This window comes from Salmo trutta, chromosome 10 (genome assembly GCF_901001165.1).
Source record: "Salmo trutta chromosome 10, fSalTru1.1, whole genome shotgun sequence".
Taxonomy (NCBI): domain Eukaryota; kingdom Metazoa; phylum Chordata; class Actinopteri; order Salmoniformes; family Salmonidae; genus Salmo; species Salmo trutta.
Window position 1 is genome coordinate 797,543 of NC_042966.1, and position 21,610 is coordinate 819,152.

The 21,610-nt window shown below is 41.7% G+C and overlaps 1 protein-coding gene across 1 annotated transcript in view; it reads left to right on the forward strand.

Annotated features, from left to right (window-relative positions):
• Positions 1-20,769, forward strand: part of LOC115200919 (rhomboid-related protein 1) — a 62,891-nt gene extending 42,122 nt beyond the window's left edge. Inside the window, exons 6-8 of the mRNA XM_029764037.1 lie at positions 10,922-11,022; positions 17,774-17,834; positions 19,046-20,769. Coding sequence (XP_029619897.1) covers positions 10,922-11,022; positions 17,774-17,834; positions 19,046-19,317 — 434 coding nt within the window. The 3' untranslated portion in view covers positions 19,318-20,769. The remainder of the gene's footprint in view (positions 1-10,921; positions 11,023-17,773; positions 17,835-19,045) is intronic.
• Positions 20,770-21,610: the final 841 nt, after the last annotated feature.

The window sequence follows — 21,610 nt, forward strand, 5'->3', positions numbered from 1 at the left end:
GACAGTGGACGAAGTACAGGAGTTCTGTGGTAGCTGGAAGGCCGCCAGCCATTTCACCCCTCCTGGCCCTGCTGTTTGCTTTGATGAGTCCTAGTCTGGAGTGCAAAGCCCCTTGCCATTTCCATCTCAGGCAGAGTGCTTCAAGTTGTTTCTGACAGAGGAGCTGGTGGAATACATAGTAGAGGAGACCAATCGCTATGCCTTGGAGCTACAGGAGAAGAGCTAGCCAGGAGTGAAAGAGTGGGAAGCTCGCTAAATGGGTGACAACGAGGGTTGCACATTTTGGGGAATATTCAGAGGTGGAAACCTTCCGTGGGAATTAACGGGAATATATGCAAATTAATACCATTTAAATGTAGATGTTTTCTGCGTTGGAGATATTTACCATATCATATGGAGACATAAACCTTTTACGTTATCATAAGTAGACATAATTGCAAATGATTAAATCAATCTTTCCAATAGAAATAAAAAAATCTATTTAGTTATTTAACTTTAATTAAATGAGTTGACTCTTCACATGGGATGATTTCACTGAACAACAAAAGAAAGGGAATATTGAATGATCCCTAATGATCTATCGCATCTCCCAAAAACGTTTGAAATGATAGTCTAGAAACTTTGGTTGTCTTCCTCTCAGGCTTCCATGTCTTCTCCCTGGACCTCCTCAATGTCCACCTCTTGAACATCAGATTCTGAGGCCTAATCATCACTGTCACTTTCCAACCTTGTTGAGGATGTCTCGTTATCAGGCTCAAAAAGCTTCAAATTTTCTTGGATGGCCACCAATTTTTCAACCCTTGTATTGGTCAGCCTGTTGCGTGCTTTGATGTGTGTGTTCTCAAACAAGGACCAATTGCACTCTGAGGCGGCTGATGTTGGTGGGATTTGGAGGATGATAAAGACAACAGGGGAAAGAGCCACAAAGTCCCTTCCACCAGGTGGCTGATGAGATATGTTGGCATGACTGCCAACGCTTGGATGTGTACTTCGCCAGACTGCCAAGAACCTTGCCCTCATCCAGGCCAAGGTGGTGATGACACCATAGGCCTTGTTGATCTCTGCACCAGACAGGATGCTCTTGCCAGCATGCTTGGGGTCCAACATGTACGCTGTGGCATGTATGGGCTTCAGGCAGAAGTCTTCACACTTTATGATGCATTTTAGAACTGCAGTTTCCTCTGCATGGAGCAACAGTGAATTGGGCAGGGCAGCACGGATTTCTTCTCTTACATCTGCCGGCAGTCTGAACATCAGACAGGATGGCATTGTCTCCCTCAATCCGTGCAATGGCTACTGCTATAGGTTTCAGGCTGCTTACCACTCTCTCCCAAAATACTTAATCCAGGAGGATCCTCTTGATGGGGCTGTCCATATCGGCAGACTGATATAGCTATTTCAAACATGATGACAACACCACCCCAATGGCTGTTGCTGGGCAGCTTCAATGTGGTGCTATTATTCTTCTCACTTTGCTTGGTGAGGTCGATTGCTGCTATAGCCTGATGACCCTTCACATACCCAACCATTTCCTTGGCTCTCTTGTAGTGTATCCATTGTTTTCAGTGCCATGTCCTTGAGGAGCAGATTCAATGCATGAGCAGCACAGCCAATGGGTGTGATGTGAGGGTAGGACTCCTCCACTTTAAACCAAGCAGCCTTCATGTTCGAAGCATTGTCTGTCACCAGTGCAAATACCTTCTGTGGTCCAAGGTCATTGATGACTGCGCTCAGCTCATCTGCAATGTAGAGACTGGTGTGTCTGTAGTCCCTTGTGTCTGTGCTCTTGTAGAATACTGGTTGAGGGGTGGAGATGTAGTTAACCTCTCTAGGCTAGCATCCCACTAGCCAACAGCCAGTGAAATAGCAGGGCGCCAAATTCAAAACAACAAAAATCTCATAATTCAAATTTCTCAAACATACAAGTATTATACACCATTTTAAAGATAAACTTCTCGTTAATCCAACCACAGTGTCCAATTTCAAAAAGGCTTTACGGTGAAAGCATACCATTAGATTATGTTAGGACAGCACCTAGACAAGAAAAACCACACAGCCATTTTCCAAGCAAGGAGAGGCATCACAAAAACTAGAAATACAGCTAAAATGAATCACTAACCTTTGACGATCTTCTTCAGATGACACTCTCAGGACTCAATGTTACACAATACATGTATGTTTTGCTCGATAAAGTTCATATTTATATCCAAAAACCCCATTTTACATTGGCGTGTAATGTTCAGAAATGTTTTGCCTCCAAAACCCCCGGTGAATGAGCACATCAATTTACAGAAATACTCATCGTAATCGTTGATAAAATATACAACTGTTATGCATAGAATTATAGATAAACTTCTCCTTAATGCAACCGCTGTGTCAGATTTCAAAAAAGCTTTACGGCGAAAGCACACTTTGCAATAATCTGAGTACAGCGCTCAGTCACCAAAACAAGCCATACAGATACCCGCCATGTTGTGGAGTCAACAGAAGTCACAAATAGCATTATAAATATTCACTTACCTTTGATGATCTTCATCGGAATGCACTCCCAGGAATCCCAGTTCCACAATAAATATTAGTTTTGTTTCGATAAAGTCCATATTTATGTCCAAATACCTCCTTTTTGTTTGCGAGTTCAGTTCACTATTCCAAATGCAGAAGGCGCATGCACTAAGTCCAGATGAAAATTCAAAAAAGTTGCATTACAGTTTGTAGAAACATGTCAAACGATGTATAGAATCAATCTTTAGGATGTTTTTATCATAAATCTTCAATAATATTCCAACCGGACAATTCCTTTGTCTTTAGAAAAGAAAAGGAACGGAGCTCATGCGCACGGCCGCGCACGATAAACCACTCGTAGCTTTCAGCTGGTCCACTTACTCTTGGTGGTCTTATTCGCTCCCCCTTTACAATAGAAGCCTGAAACAACGTTCTAAAGACTGACATCTAGTGGAAGCCTTAGGAAGTGCAATATGACCCCACAGACACTGTATATTGGATAGGCAATCACTTGAAAAACTACAAACCTCAGATTTCCCACTTCGTAGTTGGATTTATCTCAGGTTTTCGCCTGCCATATGAGTTCTGTTATACTCACAGACATTCAAACAGTTTTAGAAACTTCAGTGTTTCCTATCCAAATCTACTAATAATATGCATATCCTAGCTTCTGGGCCTGAGTAGCAGGCAGTTTACTCTGGGCATGCTTTTCATCCGGATGTGAAAATACTGCCCCCTACCCTAGTGAGGTTAATTATTCCTTGCCCACGAACATTCGACCACCCATCGGAGATGATTGCAATACAGTCTGCTTTCTATATAATTTGCTTGACCTTCACGGAACTCTGCATCCAGCAAATGAGTAGATAAAGCATGTCTGGTTGGAGGAGTGTATGCTGGGCAAAGAACATTTAGAAATCTCTAACAATACACATTGCCTGTGAGCATCAGAGGTGAACCAGTTGCCTACACAGCTCGAGCAAGACATTCATCAGCATTTCTCTGACTACGTTCCTCCATTGAGTCAAAAAAACTTCTGATTCCAGGAGGACTATGAGCTGTTGCTATCGATAAGGTGTCTGATTCATCATTTTCACCTCAAATAGAAGTAGAGAGACTTTTGTCAGAGGTTGCTTGTTGTGAGCGCTGAGGGAACTTTATGCACTTGGCCAGATGATTTTGCATCTTTGTTGCATTCTTCACATATGATTTGGCACAGTATTTGCAAATGTACACAGCTTTTCCTACTATATTAGCTGCATTGAAATGTCTCCACACATCAGATAGTGCCTGTGGCATTTTCCTGTAAAGATTAGAAAAAAATGAGTAAAAACACAACATACAATTCCATGTACAGATAAATTGTTAAGCAGTTAGATTAAACAACTCCTTTGTAAGGTAAATGTTTTAAAATGAAACATGTATGGAAAAAGGTGATTTAACACTCCTCAGTTGGCAGGCTCAAGCAAGCTAAAACCCACATGGTAGCAAAAACGAACTAATATATTCACCCCACCCAGTATTGTAATCAAAAGTTACCATAAAGCATGTAGTCCTTGGCTCAGACAGTATAGTAGTGTGGGCTCAATAGCATCTCATTAGTGTGCAAGATCTTGAGAATCAGCTGTACATGTGATGGAAGAATGCACTGTGCATGCAGAGGGTTGCAATTCCATTGAATTGGGGATAGTTTAACCACAATATGCCACACAACCTAGAATTGCCTTGTGTATCCTACATAAAAGGTTCACTGTTATAAGCTAACTTTTTTGATGAATTTAAGCAAAATTCCAGTGCTTAACTTCCCATGGAAAAGTTTCAGAAAAATTCTGGAAATTTACCGGAAAGTTCCGACCCTTTGCAACCCTAGTGACAACCACAATTTATGAAATGTATACCTTCCTGGTGACAGTCCTTCTCATGGGAACAGTAAAGGAGAACTCCCTAAGAGAATACTGGAGCATAGATCCTGTTTGCAACTCCCTTTTTTTGCCACCCTCTTTTCCCAAGACCGCTTCCTAGTTCTGCTGCGATGCCTGCATTTCGTCAACAATGCTACTGCCAACCTAAATAATCCGTTATACAAAATAAGAAATGTTCTTATCAGCCTGACATCAGCATTTGGTCGGGTCTTTGTGCCATACAAGGACTTATGCAATGATGAGTCCCAGATGTTATGGAAAGGTAGGCTGGCATTCTGTCAATATATTCCCTCCAAAAGGCACAGGTTTGGGGTCAAGTTCTTTGTCATGTGCGACGTGAAGACAGGATTTGTCCAGGACATTATAGTTTACGCAGGGTCCACCACTGACATCCAACTTTACCACACCGCAATTCAAACTGTTCTTTAGAAAATAAAAACTTGTTAGAAAATCATTTGAAATTGACAAGTTGGAACAGCCTATAAATAAAAACAGTGCCTTGGTTTGAGGGCAGCACAGATGAATAAAAACTACAACTTTAATAACGTTCAGAGAACATTCTAAGAATATTATTTTAAAACATTTTCAGAGCATTAAGAAAACGTTCCAGAAAAAAAACTTTTGTAACATTAAAAGAACGTTTTAAGAATGTTATTAAAAACAGTGTTAACAAAACTCTCTATCCTATCTTGTCAAGTGTTCAGGTGTGTTAGCCCACTAATTGTGCACACATGATCTTAATGAGTGCTCGTTTCCTTTCTAAATGAGGTCTATTTGAATAGACTGATATGAACAGCTTTGTATGAGTTAAAAAAAAATGGCATGCTAGCTCCGTATAAAAACATTTGTTCAGTTTTACCAGTCGGGAATCTTATGGTTTCTTTCCCAGAACCAATGGGAAACCAAAAACATACGTTCACACAACTTACAAGGATCCAAATGTGCTAGATGGGCATGTACAAATAGGGCAGCAAGAACTCAAACTAAGCAATTCTCTAATAGGATAGAAATAGCCTCTATTGAAAAGAGCTCTGAAAGGGAGACTTTCAGAGCTCTGAATTTGGTTTAAAGCACCTGAATTTGGTTTAAAGCTGAGGCAAAGTACAGTGTTGTCACGGTAGTCGTAGGGTTGAGAAAAAAATTATTGGGGGTGCCTCTCGTGCTTCCCCATCGGCGCGTACAAGGCCTCATATCGGCGCCGCTCCGCCTTCGCTGCCTCTATCTCCTCCAGTGGGCGGCGGTATTCCCCAGCCTGGTGCCAAGGTCCAGCCCCGACCAGAATTTCCTCCCATGTCCACGATTCTCCTGAGTACTGCTGCTGCTCCCTCCTCCGCTGCTTGGTCCGTTTTTGGTGGGAGATTCTGTCACGGTTGTCGTAGGGTTGAGACCAAGACGCAGCGGGAAAATGTATACTCATCGTCTTTTATTAACGGACAAAGAAGGAAAACCAAAATAAACACACGTATACAAAAACACAAACGAACTTGACAGCCTTGTCAGGCACACACAGCTAAACAAGAAGCATCTCCCACAAAACCCCATGACACACAAACTCCTAATTATAGGACCTTCAATCAGAGGCAACGATAACCAGCTGCCTCCAATTGAAGGTCCAACCCCAATTAACTAAACATAGAACATAGTATATTTCTAACATAGAACAATGACTAACAAACCTCGGACTAATAAATCAAATACCCCCTCTACCTAAACACATACACAAAACACACCCTGAACCACATAAAACAAACACCCCCTGCCACGTCCTGACCAAACTACAATAACAAAATAACCCCCACACTGGTCAGGACGTGACAAGTGTAGTACATTTGAACTGTTGGTATTGATTTATTGTATGCAACTAGTGTAATTTCTCAGAAGTAGACACAATTTAGGATTATCCAAAAATATTCAAAAACAATATGCAGTCTGGGTAATGGCAAACTATGTGGGATCAGATATCAGACACGGTCATCTCTTTTCTGTGACTTGAGAGCGCTGGCAAAATAAAAGCCTTTCCTTCCTTTCACAGTGGGCTATCAACCTTAAAGGAATAGAAGCACTGAGCACTATCTCATGTAGTGTGTGAATCACATTAATAAATCACCACTAATTGTCCTTGCAGAGTCCCTTCCTGATTCACTTATTGACTCACCAATCAGGAAATGCTGCTCAGTGCATGTCAGTGCTTTGGGTCAATCAGTCCATTGGTGTCCTTGGCTGTCCTTACTGTTTGGGTCATGTAACAAAATAGGTTGAAAATCCTCATCTCTTAGCCAAATGATCTGTCCAAAATCACCTCAAATGTGTAACGAGACAACAATACTTAAACCTGTTGTGCTATAGAACTACTCTATAAGGCAGCTATCCTTTTGAAAACACTAGGCATGTTTACTCTGAAAGCACTGAGGTGGATGCAGAGGAAGCTAGATTTGCCATGTTTTCTTGTCCTCTTAAGAGTATAATGATTTTTATTGAATCATCTTTTGTTCTCCTCTGTAGCTACCAGTTGAGCCACTGGAGTGACTCAAGATAAATGTAGCCTTAGGCATTCAGCACTGGTCTTGGATCAGTGTCCCCTTCCCACATCAGAACCTTATCCATGATAACTCAAATGTGCATGGTTAGCCATTGCTTAGGGGCATAATCTGCTAACATCACTGCTGTGCTGCTTGGTTTAGTTTGACAGGCAGAACCAGAGACAGTTCAGTTCTCCCACAAGAGGATTATAGCCACTGTAAATGTGACCCTGAGTGTGTGTGTGTGTGTGTGTGTGTGTGTGTGTGTGTGTATGTATATATATATATATATATAGTAAAAATGCACTTTCTATACATAACAAGATGATTCATACTGTAAACACATACTGCACACACACACATACAAAGAGCGGGGGTAAACTTGATGATGCTTAGAAAATCGGCCCAACAAATAAATCTGTGCATGAACGGTAAACTGCTATCTCCACACAGAAAAAAATCATCTGAGACCTCACCTCTGGGCTCCTGCTGAGTGAGATATCCCTACATCTCCAATTACCTGTAAGCAGGAGAGCCCAGATGACAGGCCCTGGTTAATATTCATATCCGAAGCCTTTTAACCAGAGCTGTGCTAGCAGGAAGAGGGAGCCGTGTGAAACACTTCTGTCATCCCCACGGACTCCTTTGCTTCCCCTTCCTCCCTGCTCCCCCCACTTAACTACAGATGGAGCGTCCCGTCAGCGACTAGTCAGGTGGCTGCTTACTGGGATGTAGCCATGGCGTTGTGGCTGCTCTGGCCGCTATAAACACTTTTATGTTATGACAGCATGCCAGTTTAGCTGCAGTACAACGTGAAGACTGTGCTGTGTTTCATGGAAACTCATACATTTGTTCTGTGAATTCACTTTTGCAGTTCAAATAAACATCAAAGCTTCACTTCCAGCTAGTCTCAACTTGAAAAAGTGGGGGGGCGTCTAGGGAGAGATCTCCACATTCGATAAATGCTGTATTGGAGTTATAATTGAACCACATTGACTTAATTTTTTTAGGCTTTGAGGAAGACCTAAAAACATCTGAGAGTAGTCTGTGTTAGGGTGACCTACGTCCCCGATTTCCGTGGACAGTCCCTGATTTTTATTGGGGAGCCTTCCCCGGAAATGTCCCTGATTTAACAATCAGAGAGAAAAAAGTAACTCTGAAGTTAAATCGCAGCTCATATTTCAATAGTCAAACGGATTTACAGTGCATTTGGAAAGTATTCAGACCCCCTGACTTTTTAAAAATGTTGTTACATTACAGCCTTATTCTAAAATAGATTAAATATTTTTTTTCCTCATCTACACACAAGACCCCATAATGACAAAGCGAAAAACAGGTTTTTAGAAATGTTTGCAAATGTATAAAAAATGTAAAACAAATAACTTATTTATATAAGTATTCAGACCATTTTCTATGAGACTCGAAATTGAGCTGAGGTGCATCCTGTTTCCATTGACCATAATTGAGATGTTTCTACGCCTGTGGTAATTTTAAATTGATTGATTGGAGTTAGGAGAGCCTTCCAAAAGGACAACTATATCTGCAGCACTCCACCAATCAGGCCTATATGGTAGAGTGGCCAGACGGAAGCCACTCCTCAGTAAAAGGCACATGACAACCTGCTTGGACTCTCAGACCATGAGAAACAAGATTGTCTGGTCTGATGAAACCAAGCTGGAACTCTTTGGCCTGAATGCAAAGCGTCACGTCTGGAGGAAACCTGGCACCATCTCTACGGTAAAGCATAGTGGTGGCAGCATCATGCTGTGGGGATGTTTTTCAGCGTCAGGGATTGGGCTACTACTCAGGATCAAGGGAAAGATGAATGGAGAAAAGTACAGCGATCCTTGATGAAAACCTGCTCCAGAGCGCTCAGGACCTCAGACTGGGGCGAAGGTTCTATTGACTTCCAACAGGACAACGACCCCAAGCACACAGCAAAGACAACGAAGGAGTGGCTTTGGGACAAGTCTCTGAATGTCCTTGAGTGGCCCATCCAGAGCCCGGACTTGAACCCGATGGAACATCTCTGGAGAAACCTGAAAATAGCTGTGCAGCAACGCTCCCCATCCAACCTGACAGAGCTTGAGAGGATCTGCAGAGAAGAATGGGAGAAACTCCCCAAATACAGGTGTGCCAAGGTTGTAGCATCATACCCAAGAAGACTTGAGGCTGTAATCGATGCCAAAGGTGCTTCAATAAAGTACTGCGTAAAGGCTCTGAATACTTATGTAAATGTGATATTTCAGTTATTTAAAAAAAAAAAAGTTTTTTCTTTGTCATATAGATCTGTACAAGTCTTGAGCTGCTGCACCCACTTCATCAAGCGTTGTATCTTCCATAAATCTATGTAAAATGGACGTGTGAGTGTCGGGGGGATAAATGACTCAGGAAACGCACTCCGATTACCATCTGTCATCAGATGATGATCACCACCACAGGTTTGACAGGGCACTCTTTAAGGAGCTGTTAACTCTCTGTGGTCTCTGCGCGCACACACAGAATGCCAATGGAACATGTATTATTGATCTGAGATCAGAATGCCGGCACACCCCTGCTGTAATTAAAAAGTCACTTTTGTTTTATCAGCCCTTTTTCATTTCTGTTATCTGCGCATTTGCATACTTAAACCCGATGGTTGATGGTGTCCTTGTGAGCAACTGCCACTGTAATTTACTGTTTAAGATTATTTTCTACTTCATAGCGAGTATCACTAAAACTATATTTACATGGTGATTGCATTGGCGGGTCAGTAGAACAACAGTGTGACACGTTGTAGAATGATTGCTATATCTTTATGGCTTGCACAGTTTCAGACTTGAAAACACATTTGCAACAAAGCACTTAATTTTCACTGCGTGATTTGAGACAATAATTAGAGTGGAGGTTTTCATAAAAATTCCTTATGTAAGTGCTGTGACAATTGGTTTCCTGCACAACTAGACAGTACCTGCTACCCATATAATTACATATAAATATAGTTAAACTGAAGAGATACTTCAACATTTTTCCACTCCAGTCTTTGTCTGGCCACATTAGCTGTTTGCCCCATCATTTAGTTTGCCAGTGTCTGAACCACCTTAAATTAACCAATCGTTTTAAGTTCAGTCTTGCAGAGGAATTGGCCCATAGCCATGCTATGCATATTTCTGATTAGACTTTTCTCATGAATACAGACAGTCTTATATGGAATTGATGAAATCATCCAGCTGACTGGTCTGAGTAGCATGTCTATTTTGGGAACCCAATTACATTTATCTTCCAGAGTAGTCATACTAGGCTTTTGTTGTCATATTAAATGTTGTATAAGGTCATTCATTGACACTTTTCTTTAGCATCCTAAAGAAATTACAAATCTAATTCAATTCTACTCTACTTATTTCTATAACAATTTCAGTCATTTGTGACAGAGAATGTTTCAAAAGCCAATGCTCAAAGTTTCAGTATAATCTGCATGGGATCAAGAGGACTTCATAGTATAATGGCATTATAGCACGACAACATCATAAAGAAACCCTCTTATGGGCTCTGCGTAATGTGTAGATTATGGTCTTTGTAGCTGCCCATGAGGTTAATATGTGTCTAAGTATATAAAATTACGTTTTATGACTATGGTCTGTTCTGTTTAACATGACTGTTCTATTTTATGGGCCTGGTGGTGGTGCTGGGACCTGCACTACAGTGTAAGCATGTGCACACCAGCTCAGAAGAGAAAAGCAAAGTATGTGGGTGTAAAGAGGGCAAGTCGACTCATGCCAGATAGACAGACAGGATGTGTTATTTTGGGTTCTGGGGGATGTTGGAAGAAAGGTGACTGAAACTGCTGTTTGATGAGTAACCTAACCCTCTCTTTTTTTTCCTCCCTCCCCGAACATGTTCCTCTTTCACTCATGCTTTCTCTCTTTCTGAATGTCTTCTCTCACTCCCGCCATTTTTCTCTATCTCCTTCTCTCCCTCCCCATCTCTCTCTCTCGTCAGGTTCCTTGACGGTGTCCATCACAGACATGCGTGCTCCAGTGGTGGGGGGCTCCGGTGGGGTCTATGCTCTGTGCTCGGCGCATCTGGCCAACGTCGTCATGGTAACTGCCGTCATTATTGCCTCCATTGTTACGCTTGATAACAGTATCAATGGAGACAAAATGTCAGAGCCATCCCCTGGGAGAGAGCTCCTCCACACAACATCCTCCTGTTTTTATGTGGGCTCTGCAGGTGTGAGTGGGATCTTCAATGGAACCGATGAGTTTTACTAAGTGTTCCATGCCCACGAGTGCAGATAGAGAGTGGGTACCTATCACAGGAGGTTGATGGCACCTTCATTTGCGGAGCACGGGCTCGCAGTAATAGCTGGAGTGGAATGGTATCAAACACATGGTTTCCATGTATTTGATGCCATTCCGTTTGCGCCGTTTCAGCCATAATAATGCGCTGTGCTCCCCATCAGCAGCCTCCTGTGGTCCCTATCAATATGATGAGATAAGGACTTTTTATAACTGACTAAGAAGTGCTTTTTTGGATAAGCGCCATTAAATATGCCAGAACCCCAATGATCACAGTCAGAAAGGCCCTCTGCAGTGGGTGCATAGACTATTGACTTGCATTGAAAACACCTTAGCTACTCTCCACTATTTTTCCGACAAAGGATGTTTTTATTCCACCCTTAATCTGTTATTCATTGTTTTCCTTTGTAATGTATTCTTATTTCCTCTCTATTTAGAGCCAAATCCGATGCATATGGGAATATTAAAGTAAATCTGTTCCTCACTACTCTCTGGATGACTGGTCTGCCAAATGTCCCTGCAACAGAAAACATCAAATGTGTGATCACAGTGTTTGTGTGTGTGTGTGTGAAAGTCAGGATCAGTGGGTCTGGAGGTGTGATGTCTCATCACATTCTGTCAGAGGACTCAAGGCTGTGTAAGAGCTGATGAATCACTCTGAAGTAGAGTAGGCCTTTACTACGGGCAAAAGACATGCCAACAAAAATCTAACTCAAAATGCATCAGCAGCCCCAAAGCAAAGAGTTTAAACTTTGGTCCCTGCTCCCGGCAAACTAACCCACTGGTCACACACTGGTTGACTCATTATTACATCTTGTACTCTTGATTTTTGTTGTTTTTTCTGATGTTCTCAAAATGTTTGGGTGAGTTTTGACTCGTTTGTGTCTCAGGGGGTGGAAGTCTTTTTAACCCAGTAGACCTCATCTGTCTGTCTGAAGGCTTGTTTCATTGGTTATGTGGATGAGACGATTAAACTGAGGTTTTGACTCTCTGCTGTCAAGGCCATCAACATTTCCTGTTAAATCGTCCAAATGCCTCTTCATTAAAGTTCAGACTGAACAAGAAATCTGCACCTCCGCAGCATTTACTTTTTATGTATGTTGATCTTATATTTTATAGGAAACCTTTTTCATCTACTCATCCAAAGTTAAAGTGAGAAAAACTTTCAATTTTATTCACCCCATTGTGGGTGTGTGCCCCCCATATGGAGAAAAAAAAGGCTATAGTAAACTATGGTCTAAATACTGCAGCATTGCTATATTTATATACTATAGTGTTCACTGTAATGCTTTTGCGGACTGAACTATAGTATTCACTGTAGTGTTTTTTCGGACATGACTGTAGTGTACTATAGAATTCACTGCAGAGTTTTTGCGGACAGGCAGTGCTTGACTTGGGCCGGAACTGTCCGGAGCGCCTTACCGGCATACCGGCTCCACTATAAAGTACCCTATCACCGGGCCAGATTCACACACGGAGGCAAAAAAGGTTGCTCAAAGCAGAATGAAGGTGGGATCTGCATTGACTAGCAATGGAGAGTGGGCATTCATTTCCAGATTCCGCTTTGTTCAAGTTTATTTGCCGCTAGTCTGTGAATCTGCGTGATAGTAGGCTGTTCGATTGAAAATGCACCAAAATGAATGTGCATAATGCACTGTTCCAAGTTGTGAAATGAGGGTTTGTAAGGTCATGGAAATTAGCTTCATATCTTTTGTTCATGTAATTCATGAAGGCACACTTTTAAAGATTAACGATCACTTACATATCAGCCATTATCAGAATGACGTGTGTGTGTGTGTGTGTGTGTGTGTGTGTGTGTGTGTGTGTGCGTGCGTGCGTGCGTGCGTGCGTGGTGCCATTGCCCGAGGAGAGAGAATGCGACATTTCAGCAGCAGGTATTAAATACTGACAGACAACAGACTAACTAAATAGCTAAGTGGAAACAGGTTCTCTGGAGTGATGAATCACGCTTCACCATCTGCCAGTCCGACAGACGAATCTGGGTTTGGCAGATGCCAGGAGAATGCTACCTGCCCCAATGCATAGTGCCAACTGTAAAGTTTGGTGGAGGAGGAATAATGGTCTGGGGCTGTTTTTCCTGGTTCGGGCTAGGCCCCTTAGTTCCAGTGAAGGGAAATCTTAACGCTACAGCATAAAATGACATTCTAGATGATTCTGTGCTTCCAACTTTGTGGCAACAGTTTGGGAAAGGCCCTTTCCTGTTTCAGCATGACAATGCCCCATGCACAAAGCGAGGTCAATACAGAAATGGTTTGTCGAGATCAGTGTGGAAGAACTTGACTGGTCTGCACAGAGCCCTGACCTCAACCCCATCGAAGACCTTTGGGATGAAGGCCTAATCGCCCAACATCAGTGCCCAACCTCACTAATGCTCTTGTGGCTGAATGGAAGCAAGTCCTCGCAGCAATTTTAATTGTATTTATTTAAACTTTATTTAACTAGGCAAGTCAGTTAAGAACAAATTCTTATTTACAATGACGGCCTACACCGGCCAAGCCCTAACCAGGACAACACTGGGCAAATTGTGCACTGCCCTATGGGACCCCCGATCACGGCCGGTTGTGATACAGCCCGGGATTGATCCAGGGTCTGTAGTGACGCCTCTAGCACTGCAATGCAGTGCCTTAGACCGCTGCGCCACTTGGGAGCCTAAATGCAATGTTCCAACATCTATTGGAAAGCCTTCCCAGAAGAGTGGAGGCTGTTATAGAAGCAAAGGTGGGACCAACTGCATATTAATGCCTATGATTTTGTAGTGAGATGTTGGACAAGAAGGTGTCCACATACTTTTGGTAATGTAGTGTACCATGCTTTGAAGTAGCCAACCTTATTCATTTGATCCCTGATTCATTGAATGAGGGAATAATTTTACAAAGAAAAAAGTATTTGGTTATGTCGCAATATTTTATATCAACGGTGGCAACCTTCCTCCAGTATAGCTACTGGGTGTACAGGCTTTTTTTCAAGCCCTGGTCTAACCAAATTGTAGCCTAAACATCAGCTGCTCAACAGGACTTTGATAAACAGTCTTGTGTGTTTCAGGGCTGGATCAAAAGCTAAGCCTGCACACCCAGGAGCTCTCCAGATGGAGGGTTGACCACATGTTGACAACATGTGACTAACAGTGCAGTTCTACTTTGTAGGGGGTTAAGTGCCTTGATCAAGGGCACAACGGCAGGAGATGGTAAGCCTACATGGGATCAGAAACAGAGGCCTTCTAGTGTCAATAATACTACTTTTACATGTAGGCTATAATAATAGTCATGAAAATGTTGTTAAAAGTCATGGAGAAGTCATGGAAAATGTGTATGAACCCTTAAGTGGATAATCAGATGTCTCTATAGCATAATGTAATTTGTGAATTTCGTAGTCTAATGGACTGACTTCTTTCATCCCAAGTCAAGCACTGCTGAAATGACTGTAGTATACATTAGCATTTACTGTAGTGTTTTTTGCTGACATGGCCGTAGTATATATACTATAGTATTCACTGTAATGTTTTTATTGACTTTACTTTAGTATTCACTAGTGTTTTGCGGACATGACTCTAGTACTCTGCAGTATTTACTGTAGTGTTTTTTCGGACATGACTAGTAGAAGAAGAAACTGTATTAGGAAGCCAAGATCAATGATATGAGGGAAAAAAAAATTGGAGTACTTTAAATGAAATTATGGGCAGAAAGACATTCAACTCCATCTTTCATTGAATCAGATGGCTTATTCATCACAAAACAATTTGATGTTGCCAATTATAGGGGCGGCAGGTGGCCTAGTGGTTAGAACGTTGGACTTGTAACCAAAAGGTTGCAAGATCGAATCCCTGAGCTGACAAGGCAGTTAACCCACTTCTTTAAGCTGTCATTAAAAATACGAATTTCAACAGTGAAGAGGTGACTCTAGAATGCTGGCCTTCTAGGCAGTTGCAAAGAAAAAGCCATATCTGAGACTGGCCAATAAAAAGAAAAGATTAAGATGGACGAAAGAACACAGACACTGGACAGAGGAACTCTGCCTAGAAGGCCAGCATCCCGGAGTCGCCTGTTGACGTTGAGACTGGTGTTCTGCGGGTACTTTTAATTGGTTATTTAATGAAGCTGCCAGTTTAATGTGCTCAGAGCATTTAATGTGCTCAGTTGTGCACCGGGGCCTCCCACTCCTCTTTCTATTCTGGTTAGAGCCAGTTTGCGCTGTTCTGTGAAGGGAGTAATACACAGCGTTGTACGAGATCTTCAGTTTCTTGTCAATTTCTCGCATGGAATAGTCTTAATTTCTCAGAACAAGAATAGACTGAGGAGTTTCAGAACAAAGTTCTTTGTTTCTGGTCATTTTGAGCCTGTAATCAAACCCACAAATGCTGATGTTCCAGGTACTCAACTTGTCTAAAGAAGGCCAGTTTTATTGCTTCTTTAATCAGAAAAAGTTTACAGCTGTGCTAACATAATTGCAAAAAAGTGATCAATTAGCCTTTTAAAATTATAAACTTCGATTAGCTAACACGACGTGCCATTGGAACACAGGAGTGATAGTTGCTGATAATGGGCCTCTGTACGCCTATGTAGATATTCCATAAAGAATCATCCGTTTCCAGCTACAATAGTCATTTACAACATTAACAATGTCTACACTGTGTTTCTGAATTTGATGTTATTTTAATGGACAAAAAATAGCTTTTCTTTCAAAAACAAGGACATTTCTAAGTGACCCCAAACCTTTGAACAGTGGTGTATTTTTCGTTATGTGTCGAAACCCAGTAAGACTAGCCGTCGCCATTGGCTAGTCTTAATAAATCAAATAATAAATCAAAAACACCTGCTGACTAGGGTTAGCTAAAATTTCCCAACTACCAGACTACGCCAGTTACTGTTTAATTAGGGGAACACCTCGACCAGAACATAAGACACACGTGTTCGTAGCAGGCCACCTATTGAGTTGGGTCAACAGTTCTGAGCAATGCAACGGACCAGACAACACCTAAGCAAAAGTATAACATGTTTATTATAATTGTAACACCTAAACTTTAGGCATGGGTTCTAGGCCCATTAAAGGGAAACAGTACATAGGCAGATATAAAGAACAAGCTAAGTTTATTAAAGCTTGGAGGATTAGGTTTGCTTGTTTGACAGATAACACACATTAACAAGAGTACACCAAAATGACTTATTAGATTTGTTACTTCCACTAGTATCCCCACAATCGAGGGATACTACAGTGTGTAGTATATGATTTTCCAGTATACTACAAAAATCTATAGTAAGCACTACCCGATCGAGGGATACTACAGTGCGAAGTATAGGATTCTACAGTTTACTACAGAATTCTATAGTAAACTGTAGTGTTTGTTGTGGGGGTGTGTGCATGCATTATCATTAAATTATGTTTGTGTGCAATTCTCTAATTTAAATCATTCTGTAGCGTTTGTGTATATGTCACTCATGTTTTTATGTTTGTGGTGTTCAAAAGATTCCTTTCCCTGAACGATAGGGCTCACACAAGTACAGTTACTGTGCATTCTCGAGATATCTCCGACTCTAAAAGCTAGTGATGGAAGTTTGTTCGTGTATAAAAGTGGAATTTTAAGTCTTTCAAGGAGAGCGTATAAAAATAATGTCGAATTGTCTTTACCTATAGTGTAAAAAAATAAATAATATTGAGCGACAAGCTAAAGACAATAATAGGATGAAATGAGATTAGCATTGCTCATAAGAATGAAGACATCTAAAAAGAGACACTTCTTTTTGGAGCGGACAGTGTCTTTTGACATATTTAGAAATGCAAAGAAAAGTATTCAGCTTTCAGAATATTGTACTATAAGCACCCTATTATCCCCTTGTCTCTGTGGAGATACAGCTCCAATCAAATTCCTAAGCTTGGTATTGAGACAGTCAAAATGGAGGATACACTTCTCTCACAGTCATGTAAAACAAACCCTACTTCAGTAAGGAAAACACTCATAATTTATTTGTGATATTATTGCACTTTTATGAGGCCCTGCCGTCCCACAGGCATATCTATCATATGAGCAGAGTCATGTTTATAGGACTTTCTTTAGTATCTTTAATCTTGCAAGGTGCTCAGCTCTGCCTGCCTGGCTTCCTCTGCATGGAGAAATACACTGCTGCTCCCTCCGGTTCTCCCAGGACCCAGAGGACATGAAGAGGGATGTGATTGGTGCAATTCTTTATCCTGTGGAATAAATATGTTATTGTGAGGCAGAAGTCTTTTGTTTTATCCCAGGAGGAACACATGCTTTTTTATTGGGCCGTTCTCATCCTCCGTTAAGTTATCTTAACCCTGATTTAATAGATCGTTAGCGAGGTGAAACCACCAAATGGAGACCAGCCAGGTGTATAATTATTTCTCTGTCTAGTAGGCCTATCCTCATCCTGCCTGTATTGAAATGGATTTCTGATCGCTCTGTGGTCTACACACATTCCTTACAGAATACAGAGATGGTGGAGATACTGTGTAAGCTGTAAATATGCAGGTCTTTGGAACTGACTGTTTGACTTGCCTCTTTCGCTCTGTGTTGCAGAACTGGGCCGGCATGCGTTGTCCATACAAGCTCCTCCGCATGATTCTGGCGCTGGTGTGCAGTAAGTTTCATTCTATATCCATTCCATAGCCACACTATATTCATTCTCGAGAGCCATTGGTGTTATGGTCATAGCTGCATCCAGACATAATTCGTGTGCGTATAACACCCCTTAACTTTAAGCCTTCCTCATGTACACAACTGCTGACAGTATAATTTAATTGCGAGGTAATTATAACTTGGGCGGGATTTATTGGCCTCCTAAAATTTAGGAGGAATGAGTGGTCCTCGGGTTGCATGTTGGTTATGTTGTATTTTGTTCAGATGATATTACTCATGCTGTATGGCAGCGACTTTTCCCCACGTGGGGGTCAATTCACTACGACTTTCGTTACTGTTCAATATGTCCCCTCCGTCTGTCCCTCGTCTGACTCTATACCTCAACCTAGTCTATGCTTAGCCAGAACCCTATCCGTTAACATAGCCTTAGCCTTATCATAGCCCTAGTCTTGGCCAGAAGTGTAACTCTTATTTAATCTGCACCCTGGCTTTTGTTTTCAACTGAACTGTACTCAAAACCATAAATCTATCTGCCAAGTCCCACATTTCAACTGATATTGATGACTTACGATACAATATACTGTCATAATCTTCGTCGTCTGAAGAGGAGAAATAATCGGACCAATATGCAGTGGGTATATTGCTCATCTTCGTATTTATTGAAGGAAAAAAAACAAAACACTTACACAAAACAAACGACGAAAACAGTCCCGTAAGGTGCTCAGACTATACTAGGAAACAACCACCCACAAACACAAGTGAAAACACACACAACTAAATATGGCCTCCAATCAGAGAAAACAACAAACAGCTGCCTCTGATTGGAGGTCATTGACAAAACTAACATAGACATAGAAAAAATAGAAAACCACATAGAAATAGAAAACATAAACCAAAAACCACGAAACAAACTAAACAAACACCCCCTGCCACGCCCTGACCAAACTACAGTAACAAATAACCCCTTATACTAGTCAGGATGTGACATATACTTTATTGTCCATTTACATGGAAGTTCATTTTGTGATGTCAGCACACAAATACACAAACACAATACAATATATTACATGCAGTAAGGAAAACTGGAAAGTTAGTACACAAGTCACAAATGTACATTTTCACATATCAAATCTGAATCTGAATCTCTTATGTCCCACTGTTCAGTAGCCTAATGGAGAAGGAGATTAAAACTTCCTCTCCTTTCCATTGCAGTGAGTTCGGAGGTGGGCCGTGCAGTGTGGCTGCGCTTCTCCCCGCCCTTGCCCTCCTCAGGGCCCCAGCCCAGCTTCATGGCCCACCTGTCGGGGGCAGTGGTAGGCATCAGCATGGGCCTGCTCATCCTGCGCAGCTATGAAGAGAGCCTGCAGAAGCAGTGCTCCTGGTGGGTCATCGTCTTCTCCTTCATCACGTTCCTTCTCTTTGCCATCTTCTGGAACATCTTCGCCTACGAGCTGCTAGGGGTGCAGCTCCCGCCCGCTCCCTGACACCAAGAAGCTCCCTCCCACTCCATTACAATGTCCCTCTCAATGTCATATGTCAAGACCCATCCACTTTACCATATCCTTTTCCTGTCCCCTCAGCCAACCTCCCAACAACACCATTCAAAACACAATACGGTTTTTCATTTAAAACTGTACAGGGCAGGAATTATTCTTTCCATATACCCATATCATCAAAAAAATATATCTGTTTTGTGGTGGGAGGGAATTTGGTAGCAACATATGCAGGTGAAACCTGTGTAGCTCTCTTCATATTCTCATTGTGGAGCAGCTATGTAAAAAGGTAATCCCTTTTGTCTTTTGTGTTGAAGCTTTACCCACCCCAAGGTTGAACCCGTCAGCGAGCCATTTTGATTAATACCCATGCAGCTTCAGTTCTCCTGTGTTCAGAGTGGGTTCATGACCCTCTAGGTGCTTCTTACTGGACAGGTGTGCGTTCTGTCAGTATCCCTCACTGCCCCTTTTAAAGCCATGAGGCAGTAGGGCACCAGTGTTCTTTTGCTCATCATGCATGTAATCACAAGATCTACACTGTGGAATAATAATAGGAATTCACAGGAATAGGTATTACATGTAACAAGGCATGCAGCTAGGAAGTATTGAGGTGGAAAAGATGAGGGGAGAGGAAAAAAAATAAATGCTGAAACTGTGACATCCTTTCTCCTCACCGTCACCACCGTGGTGCTCATGTCCCTAGTAGCCATTGACACTCCTTTTCCACCCAACCTAAATGCTTCAGCAGGTTAGCATAATCTCTACCAGTACCATATGCTAACTTGCTAAGCACCAGCATCTCATCTAGCTAATGCTATAAGGTCGTAACTTAAACGCTTGCCCTGTGCACCCTGGACACACCAGCCCTCACCCTTCTGTGTTGCCGTCTCCAAGAACAACCACTGCCTGTTGCTGTAAGTCGGTGTGGGAACGCAAAGAGAGAGATGCACACACTGACCTCTGTCAATTCTCACTCTAACAGACTGAACTGGGGAGGGCAACGGACATGTTATCATCGCCTGACCTCTGACCTCTGTGTCCCAGCGGGCATTGGGGTCGGTCTGTCAAGGCCCAGTCTATACCTCAGTGTCTCATTCTTAGGGACTGTACACTTTTGTAAAGGAATGTAAGCATAAAAAAGTGTTAATAATGTTAATAATTTATTTCTGTTTTTCCTTTGATAGTGGATGTGGATATTATATGTTAATAATTAAGAGTATATTTACTTGTATTTTTTCCTTGTTTGGGAAAACAAAAGAAGAAAAAGTTTCAAACGGTGCAGACTTAATGCTATGATTGTTCCAAATCACCCCAGTGTGGTGATGCCTGACTAGTCTTTTTTGGTTAATGACAAATTTTGGATAGAGGAACATGCCCCAAATTAGCTCATTGTCTGAACCAAGCATTTGCTAAACTTGAAATTAAATTTACTTATATGTATTATTTTTTTCAGTTTGTAAGCTAATTCATGTGAAAGGTTTCTTCTGATTGCTTTAGAAAAGTTTTAGTTTCCAATGTTGACAGTTGGTCTCAGACATAATCCTCAGCATACATGATTGTCACTGACAGATGATACTCATAAACTATAGAATCCATAGGACATTAACACAGAAAAGGCAATGGGACCTACATAAGGGCTAGAAACTAAATATTGATAAAACTGTTAATAGGAGTAGGAACCTTCCCGAAAATGAAAACTAAATGACTAAAGGGGATGATAAAAGCTGAAGTACAAGGTACAAGCTTCTATTTCCCCACCCTTAAAAACACACCCAGGTCTCAGTTAAGTTATTTGTCAACCGTAGTTGTTCTTAAATGAATGTGTGATCAGTCTCAAATAAGTCTCCAATTCTGTATTCATAGATATGTTCATTTTTTCTCTCTTTTTACCATGGCATATGAGACAGCCGTTGGAGGAATTAAGAAATGCATATATCTTAATTAAGCAGGCAGAGAAGAGTCGACGGGAGTAGTTTATTACCCGTCTGTAAGCCAAATTACTTCACCTTGGGCTGCATCCAAACACAGTAGTACTAGCAACACATCTTCTACAAAAGCCAATCCAATCGCACTCTCGTTTTGGTTGAGATGCCTCTGCTTTGTCCAGACATCCGAGGATCTGGAGGGAGAGGCATAAATGCTGTGATGAAGGAGCAAGTGTCATTTTCAGGCTGACATATGTGACCGCTTTAGATGGTGCGAATGTGTGTCTGTGAGCGATGGTGGGAGAGGGGGAACAGAGGAGGAGGATCGGAGATGGCACCACTCATAAAACACTATTGGG